Raw genomic sequence first — 27,466 nt, 5'->3', positions numbered from 1 at the left:
TGCAGATGCTGGAAATCCAAAGCAGCAGACACAAAATGCTGAGGAACTCAGCAGTCCAGGCAGCATCAATAGAGAGAAATGAGCCGTTGATATTTCAGGTTGAGACCCTCCATCTGGACTGGAAAGGAGGGGGCAGGTGCCAGAATAAGAAGGTGCAGGAAGTGAAGGAATACAAGCTGGCAGGTGATAGGTGAGATCAGGGGGGCAGGGTGGGTGGGAGAGGGCAGGATGATGTGAGAAGCTGGGATGTGATAGGTAGACCAGTTAAAGGGCTAAAGAAGAAAGAATTTGACTGGATAGGAGAGTGGACCATGGAATAAAGGAAAGGAGATGGACAGCCAGAGGGAAGAGATGGGCAGATGAGGAATAGAGAAGGGGTGAGAGAACCACCAGAGTGAGAGAAAACAAGTAGTTGAGTGTGAGGAATGAGGAGGACATGGTTACCAGATATTACAGAAATCAATGTTCATCTCATCAGGTTGGAGGCTACCCAGATGGAGTAAGAGGTGTTGTTCTTTCAACCTGTGTTATGAGCTGCTTTAGTCCATAGCAGGTTGGAGGAATGTAGTTATGGTGTCCTGTGGAGGGGTGAGGTGGGAGAAATCTGACAAAGTTGAGGCTGTCCTTCCTGTGAGGAGTTTTGTGATCTCCACCATGTGTGACTGGACATCCAGCATTCTGAGGGCCCCCAGGGAATTTCATTGGCTGTGGCTCCCAATTCATCAGCCAGCCACTGTCGTGCAGCTTTTTAATATACCAGGGAAATGAGCCTGATTTCAGCAACAGTCAGGATTTCATGTTTTCCCAAACCACTTCTCAGCATTTTTTTCAAATTGATAGAGTGGACAGCCAGTGCCTTATTCCCAGGCTAGCAATGGCTTTTATGATAAGGCATATGAGAGGCATTGATTGTGTGGATAGTCAGAGGCTTTTTCCGAAGCTGAAATGGTTGCCACAAGAGGACAGGTTTAAGGTGCTGGGGAGTAGGTACAGAAGAGATGTCAGGGGTAAGTTTTCTGCTCAGAGAGTGGTGAGTGCGTGGAACGGGCTGCCGGCAACGGTGGTGGAGACGGATACGATAGTGTCTTTTAAGAGACTTTTGGATAGGTACATGGAGCTTAGAAAAATAGAGGGCTATGGATAAGCCTACTAATTTCTAAGGTAGGAACATGTTTGGAACAACTTTGTGGGCCAAAGGGCCTGTATTGTGCTGTAGGTTTTCTGTGTTTCTATGTTTCTATAATTTTAAGGTGATTGGGAGAAAGCGGGTCAGAGATAAATCTTCATATGGAATGGTAAGTGCATGGTACACACTGCCAGGTGTGATGGCAGAGGCAGATACATTCGGGAGATTTAAGAGACTCTTATGCACATGGATAAAAGAAAAAATGGAGCGTTATGTGGTAGAGAAGGGTTTGATTAATCTTGGAGTAGGATAAAAGGTTGGCACAACATTATGGGCCAAATGGCCTGCACTGTGCTGTAATATTCCATTTTCTATCACAAGCTGTAATGCAGTTGCCATATGACCAAAATGTTGTTTGGGACATGGGCCTTGGTGACTAGTAGATTTGACTCTGGCTGTTGGGACATTCACCAAGAACAACCAACCTCTTGACTGCGGAGAGGAAGAGGACTTCAGCAAATGTCCCAGCTCTTGACTGATGTCTGCCGAGGATGATTTTGATTCTGATGGTTGAAGTGGGTGAATTTTTATCTTTACATATACAGAACATAAATGGGCCCTTCTGCCCTCAGTATCCATGCCAAGCTTTATGTTCACTCATTTCCTTTTGCCCACCTTCTTGGTACTGGTGTTTATAATTGTCACATCTACCAAGATACAGAAAAAGTTTGTCTTGCATACTGCTCATGCAGATTGAAATCATTATACAGAATAGAGGTAGAAGAACGTAAAATAATAACAATGCGGAATAAGGTGCAGGAAGTGCAGTACAGTGTCTGCTTCTACTTATGGGTATTAAGATGCCTCTTAAACATACTGACTGCATTTGATTTTACCTCCACCTGTGTCAGCAATGTCAGGTAAAAAAACACTTCCCCTCAGATCCCCTTTAATGCCTTCTACTCTCACCTTCAACCTGTGCTCATTTGGTTTTAATTACCCTAGCACGAGAAGAAGATTTTGATGACCTACCCTATCTATGCCCCTCATAATACCCATTCTAATGAAGGATGTTTGACCTGAAATTTTGAATCTATGTCTTTTCCCCGGGATGCTGCCTAACCTACTGTTTCCTTAATTATTGGTGCTACTTTATTTCAGATTTCCAGCATCTGAATTTTTCTTTGTTTGATTTTCATCTCCTGTACTTCTATCAGGTCACTCTTTTGCTCCAGGAAAATCAAAAGCACTCTCTGTAGTCTCTTCCCATAACAAAAGTTCTTCAATCCTGACAACGTCCTGGTGAATTTCATCTGTAACCTCTCCAGTGCAGCCAGTGAGGAGCCAGAACTGCATACAGATTTGCTAGGGTATGTCACCAAAGACTCCTGCAAACTTCTACAGGTGTATGGAGGACAGAATTCTGACTGGTTGAATCACCATCTGGTATGAAGGCTCCAATGCACAGGATTGTAGGCGGCTTCAGAAGGTTGTAGGCACAGCCAGTCCATCACAGGCACAAGCCTCCTCACCTCAATAAGATGGCATCCATCTTTAAGGACCCTCACCATCCAGGATATGACCTCGTCTCATTACTACCATCAGGGAGGAGGTACAGAAGCCTGAAGATCCACACTCACTGTTTTATGAACAGCTTTTTCCTCTTCCATCACATATCCGAATGGTTCATGAACATACGGACACTATCTCTCTATTCTACTTTTGCACTTATAGTAGTTTGTTATGCCTGTACTGCCAAAAGACAACAAATGCCATGACAGGTCAGTGAAAATAAAACAAATTCTAATTCTAAACACTGCAAGCTCAGTCTAACGCCCCAAAGCTTAGTGTTAGCATTTAAGTGAAATAATAAAATGGCTGCTCTCGTATAGGCCAGGCAATAGAGTGTGGAGAGACGGCACAGAAAGTGCGAAAGGAGGTTTTTATTCTATCCGTCTCCTTCACTCATGCATTATAGCTGCTTATTATGTTACTGAAGAACAGAAGCTGCCATGGATACTTAATGGATCAAGATGCTTTTGTGGAAAGAGAGCGAGAGTTATTTTTTCAGGTTGAGGACTCCTCACCAAAACTGGAGAAGAGAGATAAGATACTTGTTGAACTGCAGGGACATTTGTGAGGGGTATCTCTGATAGATTAAATCGAGCAATTATTGTGTTATTTGGGATTGGACCATTTGGTTCCATCACCTTTCTGTTGCTCCGCAGTTAAACCCACTTGCTCACATTGAACTTTGCTGTTACCAAAGTAGAGACGTTGTAGTAAATAACATCTATCACAGCAATATTCAAACATTAATCATGAAAAGAATGGAGAAATAAAGTATAAGCAACAATATTGGACCAGGGCTTTCTTTTTGGAAGATTGTGCAGTAGTTCGGTCTACCTGACATTTAGAGATGAATCATTTTTCATATTAGCAAGCCTCTCTCACTTGACTCCAATTCATAGTAATCACTTTGAAAGCCAGATTTGTGTGTTTAACTGTGGGAATGTCAATTCACAGTCTCCATTAAATGTTAACCTTCCTGTATAATGGTTTTTACAACACCACCCGACTCTTTAATCTGTGCTTGTTTTAGGTGGCTACAATCTACCGAGATTCAAGTGTGGGAAACCTGATCAACATTGTCGTTGTCAAGTTAGTTGTGATTCACAATGAGCAAGTAAGTCAAGGATTTTGTTAAAGTCTCTACCAGAATATTATTGTTAATGAGTGTAATCCAAAAGAGTTTGCATAGATGTAATGTGGATTATTTAGAAAGCAGTGCAAGAAGATACCCAGACTTAAATGTGCAATATATTCTTTGGTCAACATTTGCTTAATGTGTGTTAATGGGCATCTGGGGCCCATTGCACTCTTTTTTCAGATTCTTGAACAGGATATTCCCTTGAATTCATACAAAATTTGTTGTGACCTTGATTCCACAGCTGTCAAGGGTTCAAGAATTCTTGGATTCAACCCAGCAGTGAGGGCCTGTTGTGTTTCTGAGCTACTACACCCATTAGATTCGTGCAATGTTGTAATATATATTCTAAATGCAGCTGATTTTGCTCTTTGCTACACCTCATATGCCAAAGTTTAGAGTGATAGTACTCATACTCTTAATCTTTACAGGATCATTCGTACCTAAGCTCCTTGTGCCCATAAAGGCCAACATTAACCAACCTTGCTGTTTTTATCTGTTTATTTATTTATCTTCTATCTATTTTGAGATACTGTGTGGAACAGGTCCTTCCAGCCCAATGAGCCGTGCCACCCAGCAATCCTCCTATTTACCCCGAGCCGAATCACAGAACAATTTACAACGTCAATTAACCTACTAACTGGTACGTCCTTGGAATGTGGGAGGAAACCGGAGCACCCGGAGGAAACCCCACTGCACACAGGAGAATATACAAACTTTCTTACAGAGGACATTGGAATTGAATTCTGAACTCCAATGCCCTGAACTGTAATAGCGTCGGGCTAACCGCTTGCTACTATGGCACCCTACTCCCACTACCAAGTATCCTTTGATTCGTATCTCTCTGTGTCTTCACAAATCTAGGTACTTATTAAATTATGAGAGTAGCAACAGCAAGCTCCTTCTGTTCCCAGATGTTGTCTGTCATTCAGCATAAATGTCCTATCCTTATGAGTCCTCTCATAAAGGGTCAAGAATCAACTTTACTCACCAGATGCTGTACATTTACATTATCTCTGGTATATTGGTCAGGCATGACATACAAAAAAAACAACATTAACATTCAACAGTTATAAAGGTTAGAGAATTACATAAGAATAAAGTTAAAGGTAAAGTATGGATATGGTATAAAATATTCATAAATACATAAATACCAGCACGTAAAGAGCAATATAAAAATTGTTTAAAGTATTACAGGGTCATGGAGTGATGGGGGTAATAGATAAAGGAGTGTGGGGCTAACTAGAATGGTTCAAGAACAGAGGATTTCAAAATTCCTCTGTACTGCAACTCTTCATAGGGTCCTCCCATTCACTGTGAAAATCCTACCTTGATAGCACTTTCCAAAATGCGACACTTCACACTCAGATAAAATATTAAGATCCAATGCTTCTTAATATTCTGGTTCAACCTACCATGTGGGACTGTGTCAAAAGCTTTAGTAAGATACATGCGGCCAACATCCACAGCTCTATCTTCAACAATCACTTTTGTCATCTCCTCAGAAAACTCAATGAAGTTAGTAAGACGTGAATTGTCCTGCACAAAGCCATGCTGACTACAATTTTCTAAATTTTCCTATCCCTAAGAATGCTGTCCAGTAGCTTTCCTACCACTGATGTGACACTTTCAACCTGTAATTTTCTGCTATATTGCTGTTTCTTTCATTGGTTGCTCTCCAGTCCTCTGGGACATTACCTGTTGCTAGTGAGGAAGCAATGATCTTGGTTATGGCCCAGCAATCTCCATCCTATTATTTATTTATTGAGATACAGCTCAGAACAGACTCTTCCTACCCTTCGAGGGGCACTGCCAATTTCAACCCTAGCCTAATCACCGGACAATTTACAATGACCAACTAGCCTACTAACTGGTACATCTTTGGACCGTAGGAGGACACCAGAATACCTGGAGAAAACCCATGCATTCCATGAGGTGGATGTACAAACTCCTTACAGATGACATCAAAATTAAACTCTGAACTCTGATGCCCCGAGCTGTAATAGTATCGTGCCCTTGCCTCTTTCAATAATCTAGGATATGTCCCATCAGGGCCTAAGGTCTTATCCACCTCATGCTCTTCAAGTGTCTCTGCACCAGCTCTTTTCTCTTTCTTGTTCTTAATATGCAATAGCACGTTATCACACTGCATACTGATCTCTCTATCCTCCATATCCTTCTCCTTGGTGAATACCGATGCAAAGTATCCACCCATAATTCCTGACTCAAAGCATAACTTCATTTCTTTATCCTTGGGTAGCCCCACCATCTCCCGAGTTGTACTCTTGTTTTGCATGTGGATGTAAAATTCCCTCAGATTCTCTTTAATTCTACTTGTCAAAGGGCATTTTGCGGACCCTTTCAGCCTTCATAATCCCCTCTTTCCTGCTACCTTAAGTTCTTCAAGTGCCCGTTTGATTTTCACGAGGATGTTCTACTGTGAATGTTGCAAGAAAAGTTATCTCTGGGTAGTATATGGTGATGTATATGTAATTGGATAATAAATTTATTTTGAATATTGAGCTTTGAACTTTGAAGTGTTGGTACTTGACATATGAATTGGGAGGTAGAGACCAAGACCTGCCTGATCCAGCTGAAGTAAGGACAAAGGTCCCAGACAAGTAGATTTTTGGCCCCAAATGCTAACTCTCCATGTGAATTGCTGCAGAAATTTATGTATTATTCAAACCGGAAAAATAAAAACATTCTCCACATTTTTAATGCCTTTTTTCCCCTCACTTATTCAGGAAGGCCCATCCATCAGTTTTAACGCAGCTACAACACTTCATAACTTCTGTGTGTGGCAGCAGAGTCAGAACACCTTGGATGATAATCACCCGTCTCACCACGATACTGCAGTCCTAATGACCAGGTAACTGTGGCACAACAGAGTCATCATCTTTCAGAGCATTGCTTTCCAGACACAGAACACAGAACATAAAGCATTACAGTTCAGTACAGGCCCTTCAGCCCACTATGCTGTGCCGACCTTTTAATCTGCCCTAAGATCAATTTAACCCTTCCTTCCTATAACACCCTCTATTTATCCTATCACCTACGTCCCTATTTAAGAGTTTCTTAAATGTCCCTACTGTATCTACCACTACCACCACCCCTGGTAGGACATTCCACACACCCATCAATCTCTCTATAAAATGAAAACTTACCTCTGACATAACCGCTCTACTTTCATCCAATCACCTTAAAATTATGCCCGCTCATATCAGCCATATCTTCCCTGGGAAAACAATTTCTGTCTATCCACTTGATCTGGGCCTCTTACCATCATACAACTCTATCAAGTCACCTCCCATTCTCCTTCACTCCAAAGAAAAGTTCAAGTTCGCGCAGCCTATCCTCATAAGACATGTCCGCTAGCCTAGGCAGCATCCTGGTAAATCTCCTCTGCACCCTCTCTAAAGCTTCCAGAATCTTCCTGCAATAAGGTGACCCTTAGAGAGGGAACCCATACTATTCTAAATTGTTATATCAATTTTTATATGACAGTTTCTAAGATTAGCACATCATAATATACGAGCGGTGATTGAAAAGTTCGTGGCCTAAGGTAGAAGGATTCATTTGTAGAAAACCTAGCACGTTTATTTTTCAACATAGTCCCCTGCTACATTTACACATTTAGTCCAGCAGTCGAGGAGCGTACGGATCTTGGACCTCCAGAAAGCGTCCACAGATGGGTGATTGATAAGTTCATGGCCTAAGGTAGAAGCTGATGAATTATACACCTCTCATCACATGCATTTGCAGCTCAACTCTTTGAGTGATTATGCAGAAAGTTTGAAGTTAATAACTCATCTTCTTCTACCCCAGGCCACGAACTTATCAATCACCCCTGATGAATTATTAACTGATGAGTTATTAACTTCAAACTTTCCGCATAATCACTCAAAGAGATGAGCTGCATGTGCACGTAACAAGAGCTGTAGAACTCATCTCCATCTACCTTAGGCCACGAACTTATCAATCACCCCTGCTGTGGGCACATTCTGGAGGTCCAAGATCCATATGCTCTACGACCGCTGGACTAAGTGTGTAAATGTTGGAGGGGACTATGTTGAAAAATAAACGTGCTAGGTTTTCTAAAATCGACCCCTTCTACCTTTGGCCACGAACTTATCAACCCTTCTACCTTAGGCCACAAACTTATCAATCACCCCTCCTACATATATTTGGTAAGTATATTGTGTATCGGTGCATAAAATAGAGAAGGTTTCTCCATTGGATAGAATTTCCTTCGGAATTTCTAGTTTAATGCATGGGCTGAGTACTGTTAACCTAAAGGTAATGATCAGTGTCATCAATAGATTGTGGGGAACGACCTGGAGAACTAACACTGTGGTTGAAAGCAAATGTTGTTTTTCAAATTTCAACTAGCAGTGAGAATCCAGATTAACCATAGCATAATATTCATGTATTCAACTTAAGTTCTGGACATGCTGGATTCCAAATTAGGGCAGCTCTGACAAGAGGGGAAGAGATCTTTCTTCACCTGTCTGTCTGTGACTTGGACACCTTCCCTATGAACTTCTGGATCCAGTAGCTTCCCAGCCCAGATCACTCTTAGTTCTTAATAAAGGTTGATGAATGTGTTGTTCTCTAACTTTACCCTCCACTAATGCTGTACTTCAATTTCCTCTGTTGGGACTGAACAGATTTTCAATCTGTATTAAAAATTCTTACTTAGTTTAATTTGTTTGATTTTAGGGAAGACATTTGTAGAGCTAGAAACAAGTGTGATACTTTGGGTAAGTGAAACAGACCAACTTTCACAGCTAACTTTGCAGAATGGGCATACTGTACATGATTCATGCTATTGAGACGTAGAATGTAATGAGATTCAAATTATTCATTATTGTTTCAGCATAAAACCATTGATCTGACCTTGCTTATTCGGAACTGTAAAACGATACACTGCGATGCACTTCTGATGAAAGGGTTGGATGTTTCACCAAATTGCTCGCCTGAATGTTATCTGAAACTTTGATGTTTTATTACAACGATTTGCTTTCAGTGTGCTTTACAATATGTCTGAGTATTTCTGTGATTAGAAAGTGTAAATTCTGAGACATTGTCAAATGCACCATTTCAAATGAATTACAGGGTTCTTGACCTTATCTTTGCAGAAAGCATTCTTGCTTGATTTCACACTAGACTCTTGCTTTACCTGTTCATCTCTGCAGTATTGGCACCTCTCTGTAGCTATTCCTCTCTCTTTGTTTCTCTCTGCCTCTATCTCTGTCACTGTCTCTCAGACAGACACACAGACATACATACACATACACACCCACGTACTGAATACACTCACGCAGACACACACACACATATATCCATTGGTTTTTTTCTGAGTTGAAGATTATAAATTTAAAATAACAGGATTATCCAGTCTGCAGATACTTTGAATGTTTAAAATTATTCTATTATCAACTATTTCGTGTTACATTATGCTAGATAATGGAATTGTGTTGGAGTGATAGTTGTTTATTAACCTACATACGGATCACATCTCGCAGGAGCAATAAATTTAGCTAAACCTCTTCTGCACACTGTACATAATACTATATACAGTGTGAGGAAAAAATAAAAACCAAAGGCTAGATATCAGAAAATAATACAAAATCGGGGTCTATCACAGGCTTGTAATTAGTTAACAAAATACATTATATCTGAAGAAATGGACTGGGGACTGGATAGCATGAATATTGATGTCCTTAACTTCCAGTAATTAATTCCCCCTCTGCCTTCTCTCTTCCGTTCTCCATTCTGATTACTCTCTCACCCCTTGTCTTCTTCTCACCTGATCATCAGTACACTTTGGCTCCCCTCCTCCTTCCCTTTCCTCCATGGACAACTGTCGACATTATCCGATTCCTTCTTCTTCTTCAGATCTTTACCTCATCCACCTATCACCTCCCAGCTTGTTACTCCATCGCTCTTTTCCCCCTCACTTACTAGCTTGTACTCCTCCCCTCCCCCACCTTCTTATTCTGCTTTGTCCCCATCTTTCTTTCTAGTTCTGATAAAGGGTCTTAGACTAAAATATCAACTGTTTATTCCCCTCCAAAGATGCTACCTAACCTGTTGAGTTCCTTGAGCATTTTGTGTGTGTTGCTAAAGATTTCCAGCATCTGCAGAATCTCTGATCTTTATAATGGACTGGGGAGTATAGATTGTGGTCACTGTATGTGCTCAGCAGCATCATCCCTGAGGTTATATGTACTTACCAATTATGGCTCAGATTATTTGGTGTTTTCCAGCTCCCAGTATAACAATGTCATTCCTCCTATAGTCCTCCAACTGTAGAATTCTCTGGCAAGTTCATCTATGCACATTTGATTCCATTTACCATTCGGCTACACTATGGAGGGGATTTACAGCAGACTATTAACTATTCAACAATTCAGATTCAGATTTAGATTTATTGATTACGTGTACATCGAAACATTCGGTGAAATGTGCTGTTCGCCTTAAACTGAGGATGAGCTAGGGGTAGCTCACAAGTGTTGTCAATGATTCCACCATCAATATTGCATGTGCACAATGTTGAACTGTGCCAAAGAAATAAAAGCAATTGAACAAAACAAGTCGGGAACATCAAAACAAGCCCCTTTCTCACCTTCTCACCCCTTCACACACTGACCCCCAACCCCATGACAGACTGGTTCCAAGCCTATAGTCCTTGGTCCCAATCTCTCAAACTCACAGGCTTCGGGTCTCCACCCTCCAGTCACTGGCCCGGACTCCTAGATCTGTAAAGATCAGACCCCCACACTCCAGTCACTGGCCCGGACTCCCAGATCTGTAAATATCAGACCTCCACCCTCCAGTCACTGGCCCGGACACCCAGATCTGTAAATATCAGACCCCTACCCTCCAGTCACTGACCCGGACTCCCAGATCTGTAAATATCTGACCTCCACCGTCCTGTCACTGGCCCGGACTCCCAGATCTGTAAATATCTGACCTCCACCCTCCAGTCACTGGCCCGGACTGCCAGATCTGTAAATATCTGACCTCCACCCTCCAGTCACTGGCCCGGACTCCCAGATCTGTAAATATCTGACCCCCACCCTCCAGTCACTGGCCCGGACTCCCAGATCTGTAAATATCAGACCTCCACCCTCCAGTCACTGGCCCGGACTCCCAGATCTGTAAATATCAGACCCCCACCCTCCAGTCACTGGCCCGGACTCCCAGATCTGTAAATATCAGACCTCCACCCTCCAGTCACTGGCCCGGACTCCCAGATCTGTAAATATCTGACCTCCACCCTCCAGTCACTGGCCCGGACACCCAGATCTGTAAATATCAGATCTCCACCCTCCAGTCACTGGCCCGGACTCCCAGATCTGTAAATATCAGACCCCCACCCTCCAGTCACTGGCCCGGACACCCAGATCTGTAAATATCAGACCCCCACCCTCCAGTCACTGGCCCGGACTCCCAGATCTGTAAATATCAGACCTCCACCCTCCAGTCACTGGCCCGGACTCCCAGATCTGTAAATATCAGACCCCCACCCTCCAGTCACTGGCCCGGACTCCCAGATCTGTAAATATCAGACCTCCACCCTCCAGTCACTGGCCCGGACTCCCAGATCTGTAAATATCAGACCTCCACCCTCCAGTCACTGGCCTGGACGCCCAGATCTGTAAATATCTGACCCCCACCCTCCAGTCACTGGCCCAGACTCCCAGATCTGTAAATATCAGACCCCCACCCTCCAGTCACTGGCCCGGACTCCCAGATCTGTAAATATCAGACCCCCACCCTCCAGTCACTGGCCCGGACACCCAGATCTGTAAATATCAGACCCCTACCCTCCAGTCACTGACCCGGACTCCCAGATCTGTAAATATCTGACCTCCACCGTCCTGTCACTGGCCCGGACTCCCAGATCTGTAAATATCTGACCTCCACCCTCCAGTCACTGGCCCGGACTCCCAGATCTGTAAATATCTGACCTCCACCCTCCAGTCACTGGCCCGGACTCCCAGATCTGTAAATATCAGACCTCCACCCTCCAGTCACTGGCCCGGACTCCCAGATCTGTAAATATCAGACCCCCACCCTCCAGTCACTGGCTCGGACTCCCAGATCTGTAAATATCAGACCTCCACCCTCCAGTCACTGGCCCGGACTCCCAGATCAGTAAATATCAGACCTCCACCCTCCAGTCACTGGCCCGGACGCCCAGATCTGTAAAAATCTGACCCCCATCCTCCAGTCACTGGCCCGGACTCCCAGATCTGTAAATATCAGAACCCCACCCTCCAGTCACTGGCCCGGACACCCAGATCTGTAAATATCAGGACCCTACCCTCCAGTCACTGACCCGGACTCCCAGATCTGTAAATATCTGACCTCCACCGTCCTGTCACTGGCCCGGACTCCCAGATCTGTAAATATCTGACCTCCACCCTCCAGTCACTGGCCCGGACTGCCAGATCTGTAAATATCTGACCTCCACCCTCCAGTCACTGGCCCGGACTCCCAGATCTGTAAATATCTGACCCCCACCCTCCAGTCACTGGCCCGGACTCCCAGATCTGTAAATATCAGACCCCCATCCTCCAGTCACTGGCTCGGACTCCCAGATCTGTAAATATCAGACCCCCACCCTCCAGTCACTGGCCCGGACTCCCAGATCTATAAATATCTGACCCCCACCCTCCAGTCACTGGCCCGGACTCCCAGATCTGTAAATATCAGACCTCCACCCTCCAGTCACTGGCCCGGACTCCCAGATCTGTAAATATCTGACCTCCACCCTCCAGTCACTGGCCCGGACACCCAGATCTGTAAATATCAGATCTCCACCCTCCAGTCACTGGCCCGGACTCCCAGATCTGTAAATATCAGACCTCCACCCTCCAGTCACTGGCCCGGACGCCCAGATCTGTAAATATCTGACCCCCATCCTCCAGTCACTGGCCCAGACTCCCAGATCTGTAAATATCAGACACCGACCCTCCAGTCACTGGCCCGGACTCCCAGATCTGTAAATATCAGACCCCCACCCTCCAGTCACTGGCCCGGACACCCAGATCTGTAAATATCAGACCCCTACCCTCCAGTCACTGACCCGGACTCCCAGATCTGTAAATATCTGACCTCCACCGTCCTGTCACTCGCCCGGACTCCCAGATCTGTAAATATCTGACCTCCACCCTCCAGTCACTGGCCCGGACTTCCAGATCTGTAAATATCTGACCTCCACCCTCCAGTCACTGGCCCGGACTCCCAGATCTGTAAATATGTGACCCCCACCCTCCAGTCACTGGCCCGGACTCCCAGATCTGTAAATATCAGACCCCCACCCTCCAGTCACTGGCCCGGACTCCCAGATCTGTAAATATCAGACCTCCACCCTCCAGTCACTGGCCCGGACTCCCAGATCTGTAAATATCAGACCCCCACCCTCCAGTCACTGGCCCGGACTCCCAGATCTGTAAATATCAGACCTCCACCCTCCAGTCACTGGCCCGGACTCCCAGATCTGTAAATATCAGACCTCCACCCTCCAGTCACTGGCCTGGACGCCCAGATCTGTAAATATCTGACCCCCACCCTCCAGTCACTGGCCCAGACTCCCAGATCTGTAAATATCAGACCCCCACCCTCCAGTCACTGGCCCGGACTCCCAGATCTGTAAATATCAGACCCCCACCCTCCAGTCACTGGCCCGGACACCCAGATCTGTAAATATCTGACCTCCACCCTCCAGTCACTGGCCCGGACTCCCAGATCTGTAAATATGTGACCCCCACCCTCCAGTCACTGGCCCGGACTCCCAGATCTGTAAATATCAGACCTCCACCCTCCAGTCACTGGCCCGGACTCCCAGATCTGTAAATATCAGACCCCCACCCTCCAGTCACTGGCCCGGACTCCCAGATCTGTAAATATCAGACCTCCACCCTCCAGTCACTGGCCCGGACTCCCAGATCTGTAAATATCAGACCTCCACCCTCCGGTCACTGGCCCGGACGCCCAGATCTGTAAATATCTGACCCCCATCCTCCAGTCACTGGCCCAGACTCCCAGATCTGTAAATATCAGACCCCCACACCCCAGTCACTGGCCCGGACACCCAGATCTGTAAATATCTGATCTCCACCCTCCAGTCACTGGCCCGGACTCCCAGATCTGTAAATATCAGACCTCCACCCTCCAGTCACTGGCCCGGACGCCCAGATCTGTAAATATCTGACCCCCATCCTCCAGTCACTGGCCCAGACTCCCAGATCTGTAAATATCAGACCCCGACCCTCCAGTCACTGGCCCGGACTCCCAGATCTGTAAATATCAGACCCCCACCCTCCAGTCACTGGCCCGGACACCCAGATCTGTAAATATCAGACCCCTACCCTCCAGTCACTGACCCGGACTCCCAGATCTGTAAATATCTGACCTCCACCGTCCTGTCACTGGCCCGGACTCCCAGATCTGTAAATATCTGACCACCACCCTCCAGTCACTGGCCCGGACCCCCAGATCTGTAAATATCTGACCTCCACCCTCCAGTCACTGGCCCGGACTCCCAGATCTGTAAATATGTGACCCCCACCCTCCAGTCACTGGCCCGGACTCCCAGATCTGTAAATATCTGACCTCCACCCTCCAGTCACTGGCCCGGACTCCCAGATCTGTAAATATGTGACCCCCACCCTCCAGTCACTGGCCCGGACTCCCAGATCTGTAAATATCAGACCTCCACCCTCCAGTCACTGGCCCGGACTCCCAGATCTGTAAATATCAGACCCCCACCCTCCAGTCACTGGCCCGGACTCCCAGATCTGTAAATATCAGACCTCCACCCTCCAGTCACTGGCCCGAACTCCCAGATCTGTAAATATCAGACCTCCACCCTCCGGTCACTGGCCCGGACGCCCAGATCTGTAAATATCTGACCCCCATCCTCCAGTCACTGGCCCAGACTCCCAGATCTGTAAATATCAGACCCCCACACTCCAGTCACTGGCCCGGACACCCAGATCTGTAAATATCAGACCCCTACCCTCCAGTCACTGACCCGGACTCCCAGATCTGTAAATATCTGACCTCCACCGTCCTGTCACTGGCCCGGACTCCCAGATCTGTAAATATCTGACCTCCACCCTCCAGTCACTGGCCCGGACTCCCAGATCTGTAAATATCTGACCTCCACCCTCCAGTCACTGGCCCGGACTCCCAGATCTGTAAATATCTGACCCCCACCCTCCAGTCACTGGCCCGGACTCCCAGATCTGTAAATATCAGACCTCCACCCTCCAGTCACTGGCCCGGACTCCCAGATCTGTAAATATCAGACCCCCACCCTCCAGTCACTGGCCCGGACTCCCAGATCTGTAAATACCAGACCTCCACCCTCCAGTCACTGGCCCGGACTCCCAGATCTGTAAATATCAGACCTCCACCCTCCAGTCACTGGCCCGGACTCCCAGATCTGTAAATATCAGACCCCCACCCTCCAGTCACTGACCCGGACTCCCAGATCTGTAAATATCAGACCTCCACCCTCCAGTCACTGGCCCGGACTCCCAGATCTGTAAATATCAGACCCCTACCCTTCAGTCACTGGCCCGGACTCCCAGATCTGTAAATACCAGACCTCCACCCTCCAGTCACTGGCCCGGACTCCCAGATCTGTAAATATCAGACCTCCACCCTCCAGTCACTGGCCCGGACTCCCAGATCTGTAAATATCAGACCCCCACCCTCCAGTCACTGACCCGGACTCCCAGATCTGTAAATATCAGACCTCCACCCTCCAGTCACTGGCCCGGACTCCCAGATCTGTAAATATCAGACCCCTACCCTTCAGTCACTGGCCCGGACTCCCAGATCTGTAAATATCTGACCCCCATCCACTAGTCACTAGTCCGGATTCCAAGATCTGTAAATATCAGACCCCCATCCTCCAGTCACTAGCCCGGACTCCAAGATCTGTAAATATCAGACCCCCACCCTCCAGTCACTGGCCCGGACTCCCAGATCTGTAAATATCAGACCCCCACCCTCCAGTCACTGGCCCAGACTCCCAGATCTGTAAATATCAGACCCCCATCCTCCAGTCACTGGCCCGGACTCCCAGATCTGTAAATATCAGACCCCCACTCTCCAGTCACTGGCCCGGACTCCCAGATCTGTAAATATCTGACCCCCATCCTCCAGTCACTGGCCCAGACTCCCAGATCTGTAAATATCTGACCACCACCCTCCAGTCACTGGCCCGGACCCCCAGATCTGTAAATATCTGACCTCCACCCTCCAGTCACTGGCCCGGACTCCCAGATCTGTAAATATGTGACCCCCACCCTCCAGTCACTGGCCCGGACTCCCAGATCTGTAAATATCTGACCTCCACCCTCCAGTCACTGGCCCGGACTCCCAGATCTGTAAATATGTGACCCCCACCCTCCAGTCACTGGCCCGGACTCCCAGATCTGTAAATATCAGACCTCCACCCTCCAGTCACTGGCCCGGACTCCCAGATCTGTAAATATCAGACCCCCACCCTCCAGTCACTGGCCCGGACTCCCAGATCTGTAAATATCAGACCTCCACCCTCCAGTCACTGGCCCGAACTCCCAGATCTGTAAATATCAGACCTCCACCCTCCGGTCACTGGCCCGGACGCCCAGATCTGTAAATATCTGACCCCCATCCTCCAGTCACTGGCCCAGACTCCCAGATCTGTAAATATCAGACCCCCACACTCCAGTCACTGGCCCGGACACCCAGATCTGTAAATATCAGACCCCTACCCTCCAGTCACTGACCCGGACTCCCAGATCTGTAAATATCTGACCTCCACCGTCCTGTCACTGGCCCGGACTCCCAGATCTGTAAATATCTGACCTCCACCCTCCAGTCACTGGCCCGGACTCCCAGATCTGTAAATATCTGACCTCCACCCTCCAGTCACTGGCCCGGACTCCCAGATCTGTAAATATCTGACCCCCACCCTCCAGTCACTGGCCCGGACTCCCAGATCTGTAAATATCAGACCTCCACCCTCCAGTCACTGGCCCGGACTCCCAGATCTGTAAATATCAGACCCCCACCCTCCAGTCACTGGCCCGGACTCCCAGATCTGTAAATACCAGACCTCCACCCTCCAGTCACTGGCCCGGACTCCCAGATCTGTAAATATCAGACCTCCACCCTCCAGTCACTGGCCCGGACTCCCAGATCTGTAAATATCAGACCCCCACCCTCCAGTCACTGACCCGGACTCCCAGATCTGTAAATATCAGACCTCCACCCTCCAGTCACTGGCCCGGACTCCCAGATCTGTAAATATCAGACCCCTACCCTTCAGTCACTGGCCCGGACTCCCAGATCTGTAAATACCAGACCTCCACCCTCCAGTCACTGGCCCGGACTCCCAGATCTGTAAATATCAGACCTCCACCCTCCAGTCACTGGCCCGGACTCCCAGATCTGTAAATATCAGACCCCCACCCTCCAGTCACTGACCCGGACTCCCAGATCTGTAAATATCAGACCTCCACCCTCCAGTCACTGGCCCGGACTCCCAGATCTGTAAATATCAGACCCCTACCCTTCAGTCACTGGCCCGGACTCCCAGATCTGTAAATATCTGACCCCCATCCACTAGTCACTAGTCCGGATTCCAAGATCTGTAAATATCAGACCCCCATCCTCCAGTCACTAGCCCGGACTCCAAGATCTGTAAATATCAGACCCCCACCCTCCAGTCACTGGCCCGGACTCCCAGATCTGTAAATATCAGACCCCCACCCTCCAGTCACTGGCCCAGACTCCCAGATCTGTAAATATCAGACCCCCATCCTCCAGTCACTGGCCCGGACTCCCAGATCTGTAAATATCAGACCCCCACTCTCCAGTCACTGGCCCGGACTCCCAGATCTGTAAATATCTGACCCCCATCCTCCAGTCACTGGCCCAGACTCCCAGATCTGTAAATATCTGACCTCCATCCTCCAGTCACTGGCCCAGACTCCCAGATCTGTAAATATCAGACCTCCACCCTCCAGTCAATGGCCCGGACTCCCAGATCTGTAAATATCAGACCCCCACCCTCCAGTCACTGGCCCGGACTCCCAGATCTGTAAATATCAGACCTCCACCCTCCAGTCACTGGCCCGGACTCCCAGATCTGTAAATATCAGACCCCCATCCTCCAGTCAATGGCCCGGACTCCCAGATCTGTAAATATCAGACCCCCATCCTCCAGTCAATGGCCCGGACTCCCAGATCTGTAAATATCAGACTCCCACCCTCCAGTCACTGGCCCGGACTCCCAGATCTGTAAATATCTGACCCCCATCCTCCAGTCACTGGCCCAGACTCCCAGATCTGTAAATATCTGACCTCCACCGTCCTGTCACTGGCCCGGACTCCCAGATCTGTAAATATCTGACCTCCACCCTCCAGTCACTGGCCCGGACTGCCAGATCTGTAAATATCTGACCTCCACCCTCCAGTCACTGGCCCGGACTCCCAGATCTGTAAATATTTGACCCCCACCCTCCAGTCACTGGCCCGGACTCCCAGATCTGTAAATATCAGACCCCCATCCTCCAGTCACTGGCTCGGACTCCCAGATCTGTAAATATCAGACCCCCACCCTCCAGTCACTGGCCCGGACTCCCAGATCTATAAATATCTGACCCCCACCCTCCAGTCACTGGCCCGGACTCCCAGATCTGTAAATATCAGACCTCCACCCTCCAGTCACTGGCCCGGACTCCCAGATCTGTAAATATCTGACCTCCACCCTCCAGTCACTGGCCCGGACACCCAGATCTGTAAATATCAGATCTCCACCCTCCAGTCACTGGCCCGGACTCCCAGATCTGTAAATATCAGACCTCCACCCTCCAGTCACTGGCCCGGACGCCCAGATCTGTAAATATCTGACCCCCATCCTCCAGTCACTGGCCCAGACTCCCAGATCTGTAAATATCAGACACCGACCCTCCAGTCACTGGCCCGGACTCCCAGATCTGTAAATATCAGACCCCCACCCTCCAGTCACTGGCCCGGACACCCAGATCTGTAAATATCAGACCCCTACCCTCCAGTCACTGACCCGGACTCCCAGATCTGTAAATATCTGACCTCCACCGTCCTGTCACTCGCCCGGACTCCCAGATCTGTAAATATCTGACCTCCACCCTCCAGTCACTGGCCCGGACTTCCAGATCTGTAAATATCTGACCTCCACCCTCCAGTCACTGGCCCGGACTCCCAGATCTGTAAATATGTGACCCCCACCCTCCAGTCACTGGCCCGGACTCCCAGATCTGTAAATATCAGACCCCCACCCTCCAGTCACTGGCCCGGACTCCCAGATCTGTAAATATCAGACCTCCACCCTCCAGTCACTGGCCCGGACTCCCAGATCTGTAAATATCAGACCCCCACCCTCCAGTCACTGGCCCGGACTCCCAGATCTGTAAATATCAGACCTCCACCCTCCAGTCACTGGCCCGGACTCCCAGATCTGTAAATATCAGACCTCCACCCTCCAGTCACTGGCCTGGACGCCCAGATCTGTAAATATCTGACCCCCACCCTCCAGTCACTGGCCCAGACTCCCAGATCTGTAAATATCAGACCCCCACCCTCCAGTCACTGGCCCGGACTCCCAGATCTGTAAATATCAGACCCCCACCCTCCAGTCACTGGCCCGGACACCCAGATCTGTAAATATCTGACCTCCACCCTCCAGTCACTGGCCCGGACTCCCAGATCTGTAAATATGTGACCCCCACCCTCCAGTCACTGGCCCGGACTCCCAGATCTGTAAATATCAGACCTCCACCCTCCAGTCACTGGCCCGGACTCCCAGATCTGTAAATATCAGACCCCCACCCTCCAGTCACTGGCCCGGACTCCCAGATCTGTAAATATCAGACCTCCACCCTCCAGTCACTGGCCCGGACTCCCAGATCTGTAAATATCAGACCTCCACCCTCCGGTCACTGGCCCGGACGCCCAGATCTGTAAATATCTGACCCCCATCCTCCAGTCACTGGCCCAGACTCCCAGATCTGTAAATATCAGACCCCCACACCCCAGTCACTGGCCCGGACACCCAGATCTGTAAATATCTGATCTCCACCCTCCAGTCACTGGCCCGGACTCCCAGATCTGTAAATATCAGACCTCCACCCTCCAGTCACTGGCCCGGACGCCCAGATCTGTAAATATCTGACCCCCATCCTCCAGTCACTGGCCCAGACTCCCAGATCTGTAAATATCAGACCCCGACCCTCCAGTCACTGGCCCGGACTCCCAGATCTGTAAATATCAGACCCCCACCCTCCAGTCACTGGCCCGGACACCCAGATCTGTAAATATCAGACCCCTACCCTCCAGTCACTGACCCGGACTCCCAGATCTGTAAATATCTGACCTCCACCGTCCTGTCACTGGCCCGGACTCCCAGATCTGTAAATATCTGACCACCACCCTCCAGTCACTGGCCCGGACCCCCAGATCTGTAAATATCTGACCTCCACCCTCCAGTCACTGGCCCGGACTCCCAGATCTGTAAATATGTGACCCCCACCCTCCAGTCACTGGCCCGGACTCCCAGATCTGTAAATATCTGACCTCCACCCTCCAGTCACTGGCCCGGACTCCCAGATCTGTAAATATGTGACCCCCACCCTCCAGTCACTGGCCCGGACTCCCAGATCTGTAAATATCAGACCTCCACCCTCCAGTCACTGGCCCGGACTCCCAGATCTGTAAATATCAGACCCCCACCCTCCAGTCACTGGCCCGGACTCCCAGATCTGTAAATATCAGACCTCCACCCTCCAGTCACTGGCCCGAACTCCCAGATCTGTAAATATCAGACCTCCACCCTCCGGTCACTGGCCCGGACGCCCAGATCTGTAAATATCTGACCCCCATCCTCCAGTCACTGGCCCAGACTCCCAGATCTGTAAATATCAGACCCCCACACTCCAGTCACTGGCCCGGACACCCAGATCTGTAAATATCAGACCCCTACCCTCCAGTCACTGACCCGGACTCCCAGATCTGTAAATATCTGACCTCCACCGTCCTGTCACTGGCCCGGACTCCCAGATCTGTAAATATCTGACCTCCACCCTCCAGTCACTGGCCCGGACTCCCAGATCTGTAAATATCTGACCTCCACCCTCCAGTCACTGGCCCGGACTCCCAGATCTGTAAATATCTGACCCCCACCCTCCAGTCACTGGCCCGGACTCCCAGATCTGTAAATATCAGACCTCCACCCTCCAGTCACTGGCCCGGACTCCCAGATCTGTAAATATCAGACCCCCACCCTCCAGTCACTGGCCCGGACTCCCAGATCTGTAAATACCAGACCTCCACCCTCCAGTCACTGGCCCGGACTCCCAGATCTGTAAATATCAGACCTCCACCCTCCAGTCACTGGCCCGGACTCCCAGATCTGTAAATATCAGACCCCCACCCTCCAGTCACTGACCCGGACTCCCAGATCTGTAAATATCAGACCTCCACCCTCCAGTCACTGGCCCGGACTCCCAGATCTGTAAATATCAGACCCCTACCCTTCAGTCACTGGCCCGGACTCCCAGATCTGTAAATACCAGACCTCCACCCTCCAGTCACTGGCCCGGACTCCCAGATCTGTAAATATCAGACCTCCACCCTCCAGTCACTGGCCCGGACTCCCAGATCTGTAAATATCAGACCCCCACCCTCCAGTCACTGACCCGGACTCCCAGATCTGTAAATATCAGACCTCCACCCTCCAGTCACTGGCCCGGACTCCCAGATCTGTAAATATCAGACCCCTACCCTTCAGTCACTGGCCCGGACTCCCAGATCTGTAAATATCTGACCCCCATCCACTAGTCACTAGTCCGGATTCCAAGATCTGTAAATATCAGACCCCCATCCTCCAGTCACTAGCCCGGACTCCAAGATCTGTAAATATCAGACCCCCACCCTCCAGTCACTGGCCCGGACTCCCAGATCTGTAAATATCAGACCCCCACCCTCCAGTCACTGGCCCAGACTCCCAGATCTGTAAATATCAGACCCCCATCCTCCAGTCACTGGCCCGGACTCCCAGATCTGTAAATATCAGACCCCCACTCTCCAGTCACTGGCCCGGACTCCCAGATCTGTAAATATCTGACCCCCATCCTCCAGTCACTGGCCCAGACTCCCAGATCTGTAAATATCTGACCTCCATCCTCCAGTCACTGGCCCAGACTCCCAGATCTGTAAATATCAGACCTCCACCCTCCAGTCAATGGCCCGGACTCCCAGATCTGTAAATATCAGACCCCCACCCTCCAGTCACTGGCCCGGACTCCCAGATCTGTAAATATCAGACCTCCACCCTCCAGTCACTGGCCCGGACTCCCAGATCTGTAAATATCAGACCCCCATCCTCCAGTCAATGGCCCGGACTCCCAGATCTGTAAATATCAGACCCCCATCCTCCAGTCAATGGCCCGGACTCCCAGATCTGTAAATATCAGACTCCCACCCTCCAGTCACTGGCCCGGACTCCCAGATCTGTAAATATCTGACCCCCATCCTCCAGTCACTGGCCCAGACTCCCAGATCTGTAAATATCAGACCTCCACCCTCCAGTCACTGGCCTGGACTTGCACTCTACTTCTGGACTCACCAATTTTGCTCTTCAATGTTTCAGTTTTTTTACCTCAGGGCTTGCCAAGCTCTGGACTTTGACCTTCAGCTTTGCCCTGTGGACTTTCTTGACTTCTGGGTATTGACCCCAGGACTCGCGGACCCTCTTGCTTTAATATAATACAAGGCTTTAGGATTCTCTTTGTTCTTGACAGAGTCATCACATGACCCACTTTGCCCACCTAATCTTTTCGCTTCATCAACCCAGGGTCAGTGTGGGTGGAAGTCAGAAACAGGAAGGGAGCAATCATTGTATTGCAAAGAATTCTATAGACTCATCCAATTGCAAAAGACACTCTGGAGCGTATCAGGAGGGAGATTTTAGAATGATGCATAAGTAACAGGATTGTTATTGTGGGCGATTTCAACTTCACAAATATTGTTTGGCAAAAGGTTTAGATGAGGCAGAATTGTTAGGTGTACTGAAGAAGGATTTCTGACCCAATACTGTATGTGGACAGGCTGACTAGATGAAAGTCCATACTAGATCTAGAGCTAGGCAGTAAACCTGGTCAGCTGACAGCCCTCTTGATGGGTGACCTTTGGAATGAACAGGAGCAAAGAGTATGGGAAAGTATTTAATTTGGAGATGGCAAGCTATGACACTATTAGGCAGGGTCTTGGGAATGTAAATGTACAGCAGAAATGTGGAGGCAGCTTAGGGAGCACTTGCATTAGTGTTCCCGAAAGGCTTGTCTCATTAAAGTAGAGAAAGGATGGTTGTGGGAAAGACCCATGAATGACAAGTGAAGTTGACTATTCACATAAGAGGAAGAAGGAATTATACTTAAGGTTAAGGAAGCAAGGATCAGACAGGTAGCTTGAGGGTTATGAGGTCGCCAGGAACGAGCTTAAGAAGGGACTTAGGAGAGTAGAAGTAGAAGGGGACATCTGAAGCCCATGGAGAGTAGGATTAAGGAAAAACCCAAGGCATTCTACAATTTAACGAAGAACAGAAGAGTGAGGAAGTAGAAGAGTGGTTAGTAAGGTTGCAGATAATACAAATGTTCGTGACCTTGTGGACAGTGTAGAAGTCTGTTGCAGGTTACAGCAGGGCTCTGCCAGGATGCAGAGATGTGCTGAGAAATGGCAGATGGTGTTCAGCCCAGAAAAGTGTGAAGTGATACACCTTGGAAGGTTGATCTTGAAGGCAGGTACAAGGATTCTTTTCAGTGTGGAGGAACAAAAGGATCTTGGAGATCCACGTCCTAGATCCCCCAAGGTTGCCAGCTAAGTTTATAGGGTGGTTAAGAAGGTGTGTGGAGTGTTGTCTTTCATTAGATAGGGGTTAGAGTTCAAGAGCCATGAGGTAATGTTGCAGCTCTATAAAATTCTGTTTAGACCACACTTAGAATATTGTGTTCAGTTCTGATCATGTATTGTAGGAAGATGTGAAAGCTTTATAGAGGGTGCAGAGGAGATTTGTCTGGATTAGTGAGTGGGTCTTATGAGGAAAGTTTGTGAAAGCCGGGGCTTTTCTTTTTGGAGCGATAGGAGGTGATATAATAGAGATGTACAAGATGATAAGAGACATTGATAGAGTGAACACCTTGCACTTTTACCCCAGTAGCAATGGCTAATATGAGAGGACATACTACTAAGTTGATTGGAAGAAAGTATAAGAGAGAGTGTCAGGAGTAGGTTTTTTCATATAGAGTGGTGGGTGTGTGGAGCACACTGCAATAGGTAGTGGTACAGACAGGGATAGATAGGCACATGGATGAAAAACATGGAGGGCAATGTAAGAGAGAAGGGTCAAACTTGTCATAGAGTTGTTTGGCCCATTAGTTTGGCGGAACATATGGGCCAATGGGCCTGTACTGTGCTGTAATGATCTATGTTAACCCACCCTAAAGCCCAATGTCCTTACACTTACCTTCCTCTGTAATCCTTTGCACTACTTTAAACTCCTGAGCACTCTCCATTCCTCTGACCACTCCCCCATTCCCTCTTCACAGGCTAGTTTGTGGAAACAAGGCTGACCCTGAACCATTTTGTGAATTCACCATGTAGATTAATCTCTGAAATCAATTCAGCTATATGCATAATCACCATCAGAATGACGGAAGTGTCTAGAAACCTTGTGGTCTATCATTGCAAATGAAAGGAGTTTGGTTAGCAGTGCAATTGGAGATGGAGTAAATTGTTAAATTTGCACAACGAGGGAGATACCAGAAATGGTCAGGAAACTGGAGAGTGAGGATAAAATGGCAAACAAAATTCCCTTTCCAGTTAGTAGATAAATAGCCCATTCTGTAATCCCTTTGCTGCTTGTTCATTTACCATTACCGTATTGAAGGAATGTCTGTGGCTATGCTTCTACCCAGTGTTTGTAATTGTCCTGACTTCACTTTGCTCTCTGTGATTTTCTTTACGTTTCTCACTGACTTTCTGAAGCATTAATGCTAAGTGCATGTTGATCATCCATAGTGCATGATTATCAAGACTAGGACTATTTCATGGGGAATCGATCACTTCTACCCAGCAACAACTACTGCATTTGTAGTGATTAAGTTCTGTCCCTGTTTTCTTCAGTCAGAATGCACATAGATTGAATTTCTTTGTAGTATTTGAATTCCTTGACTGTTGTTCTTGGCTCCATGAAATCTGGGATTTTCACTTTCACTCTGGAGACACATGAGAATGCAAAATGGACCAAAAAAAAAGACAAACTACACAAGGAACTCATTGGGTCGGCAAAAGAAAAGGAATGGTTGAAATTTTGTATTGTGACCTCACATCAGGACTGAGAGCCTAGTGCTCAGGTAGACAGGAAAAAGAGCAGAGGGGCAAACTAAGAAGAGGGTGATGGTGCAGAAGTGGAGTGGAAAAGGTTGGTTAGTAGAGAAGGGGGAGGAGAAGGAAGGGTGAGGATGGGGGAACCGTGTGGGGGGAGGGTAATGGTGAGGCAGGAAACAGTGAAGATGGGAAGACAGTGAGGGAGGAGGTTACAGTAGGGAAATTGAGGAGGGGGAGTGGTGAGGAGAAGGGGGTCATTGAGGAGGATGGTGGAATGGTGAGGATGGGGGGATTGTTGACGGGGGACAGTGAGGGGGTAATGGGGATGAGGTGGTGAATTGTGAAGAAGGGGGACACAGTGAAGATGGAGGGAATGTTGAGGATGTGGGAAGTGATTGGGATGCAGTGAAGAAGGGGTAATGGTGTTGAGAGAGTGAGCTGTGAAAAGCACAGGAATGGTGAGGATGGGGTGGGGGGCAATGTTGACCATGGAACCATAAGATATAATGAAGAATAAGGCCATCTGGCTCATCAAGTCTGCTCTGCCCTTTTATTATGGCTGATCCATTTCTCTCTCTGCTCCAATCTGCTGCTTTCTCCCCGTATTCCTCCACACCTTGACTAATCAAGAATCTGTCAAAATCTACTTTAAATCTACCCAATGACTTGGACTCCACGGCAGCATATGGCGATGAATTCTACAGATTCACCACTCTTTGGTTAAAAAAAATTCCTCCTTATCTCCATTCAAATGGACATCCCTTGATTCTGAGGCTGTGTCTCCTGGTCTTGGACACCCCCACCATAGGAAACATCCTCTCCACATTCACTCTATCAAGGACTTCCAGCATTCGATAGGTGTCAATGAGATCCCTCTCATTCTTCTGAATTCCAGTGGGCACAGGCCCAGAGCTATCAAACATACCTCGTATGATAAGCCGTTCAATCCTGGAATAATTTTTGTGAACCTCCTTTGAACCCTCTCCAATGTCAGCACAACCTTTCTTAGATAAGGGGTTTAAAACTACTCACAATACTCCAAGTGAGGGTTCACCAATGCCTTATAAAACCACAACATTACAGTTTTGCTTTTATATTCTAGTCCTCTCAAAATGAATGCAAACATAGTATTTACCTTCCTCACCACCGACTCAGTCTGCAAATTAACCTTCAGGGAATCCTGCACGATGACTCCCAAGTCCCTTTGCACTGCAATTTTGAATTTTCTCTCATTTAGAAAATAATCCATGCTTTTATTTCTTCTACTGAAGTGCATGACATTGTCTTCCATCTGCCACCTTCTTTGCCCATTCTCCTAATCTGTCTAAGTCCTTTTGTAGCCTCTTTGCTTCCTCAAAACTACCTGCCCTCCACCTTTCTTCATATCATTAACAAACTTGACCATAAAGCCGTCATCTAAATCATTGACATAGAACATAAAAAGAAGCAGTCCCTACACAGACCCCTGTGGAACACCACGAGTCACCAGCAGCCAACCAGAAAAGGCTCCGTTTATTCACATTCTTTGCCATCTACCAATCAGACAATGCTCTATCCATGTTAGTATCTTTCCTGTAACTTGATAAGCAGCCTCATATTGGCGCCTTGTCAAAAACCTTCTGAAACGCCAAGTACAACATCAACTGATTTTCTTTGTCTATCCTGCTTGTTATTTCATCAAAGAATCCCTACAGATTTGTCAGGAAAAGTTTTCACACAAGGAAAGCATGCTGACTTCAGCCTATTTTAACATCTGCCTCCAAGTACCCCAGAACCACATCTATAATGATCGACTCCAACATCTTCCCAACCTCTGAGATCAGATTAACTGGCCTATAATCTCCTTTGTCCTACCTGTCTCCATTCTTCAAATTTCCAGTCCTCTGAAACCATGCCAGAATCCATTGATTCTTGAAGGATCATTACTATTGCCTTCAATATCTTTAGCGACCTCCTTCAGAGCCCTGGAGTGTACAGCAGCTGATTCAGGAGACTTCCCTAACTTCAGAATTTTCAGTTTGCCAAGCACCTCCTCCCTAGTAATGGGAACTTCACTGACTTCTACCCCCTGTCAGTCTTGAACTTCCAGCATACTGTTAGTATCTTCCACAGAGAAGACTAATACAAAATAATTATTCAGTTCATCTGCCATTTCCTTGTCACCCATTACCACCATCATTTTCCAGTGGTCCAAT

At 48.0% G+C, this 27,466-nt stretch overlaps 1 protein-coding gene across 2 annotated transcripts in view; it reads left to right on the top strand.

Moving 5' to 3' along the window:
• The window catches only part of LOC140202786 (A disintegrin and metalloproteinase with thrombospondin motifs 20-like), a 618,104-nt gene that overhangs the window by 218,229 nt on the left and 372,409 nt on the right, over nt 1-27,466 (top strand). For both annotated transcript variants that reach the window (XM_072268124.1, XM_072268123.1), the window contains exons 5-7: nt 3,729-3,812; nt 6,581-6,705; nt 8,556-8,596. In XM_072268124.1, coding sequence (XP_072124225.1) covers nt 3,729-3,812; nt 6,581-6,705; nt 8,556-8,596 — 250 coding nt within the window. The remainder of the gene's footprint in view (nt 1-3,728; nt 3,813-6,580; nt 6,706-8,555; nt 8,597-27,466) is intronic.

Source organism: Mobula birostris, chromosome 9 (genome assembly GCF_030028105.1).
Source record: "Mobula birostris isolate sMobBir1 chromosome 9, sMobBir1.hap1, whole genome shotgun sequence".
NCBI lineage: Eukaryota > Metazoa > Chordata > Chondrichthyes > Myliobatiformes > Myliobatidae > Mobula > Mobula birostris.
This window is presented reverse-complemented; position numbering and strand designations above follow the sequence as displayed.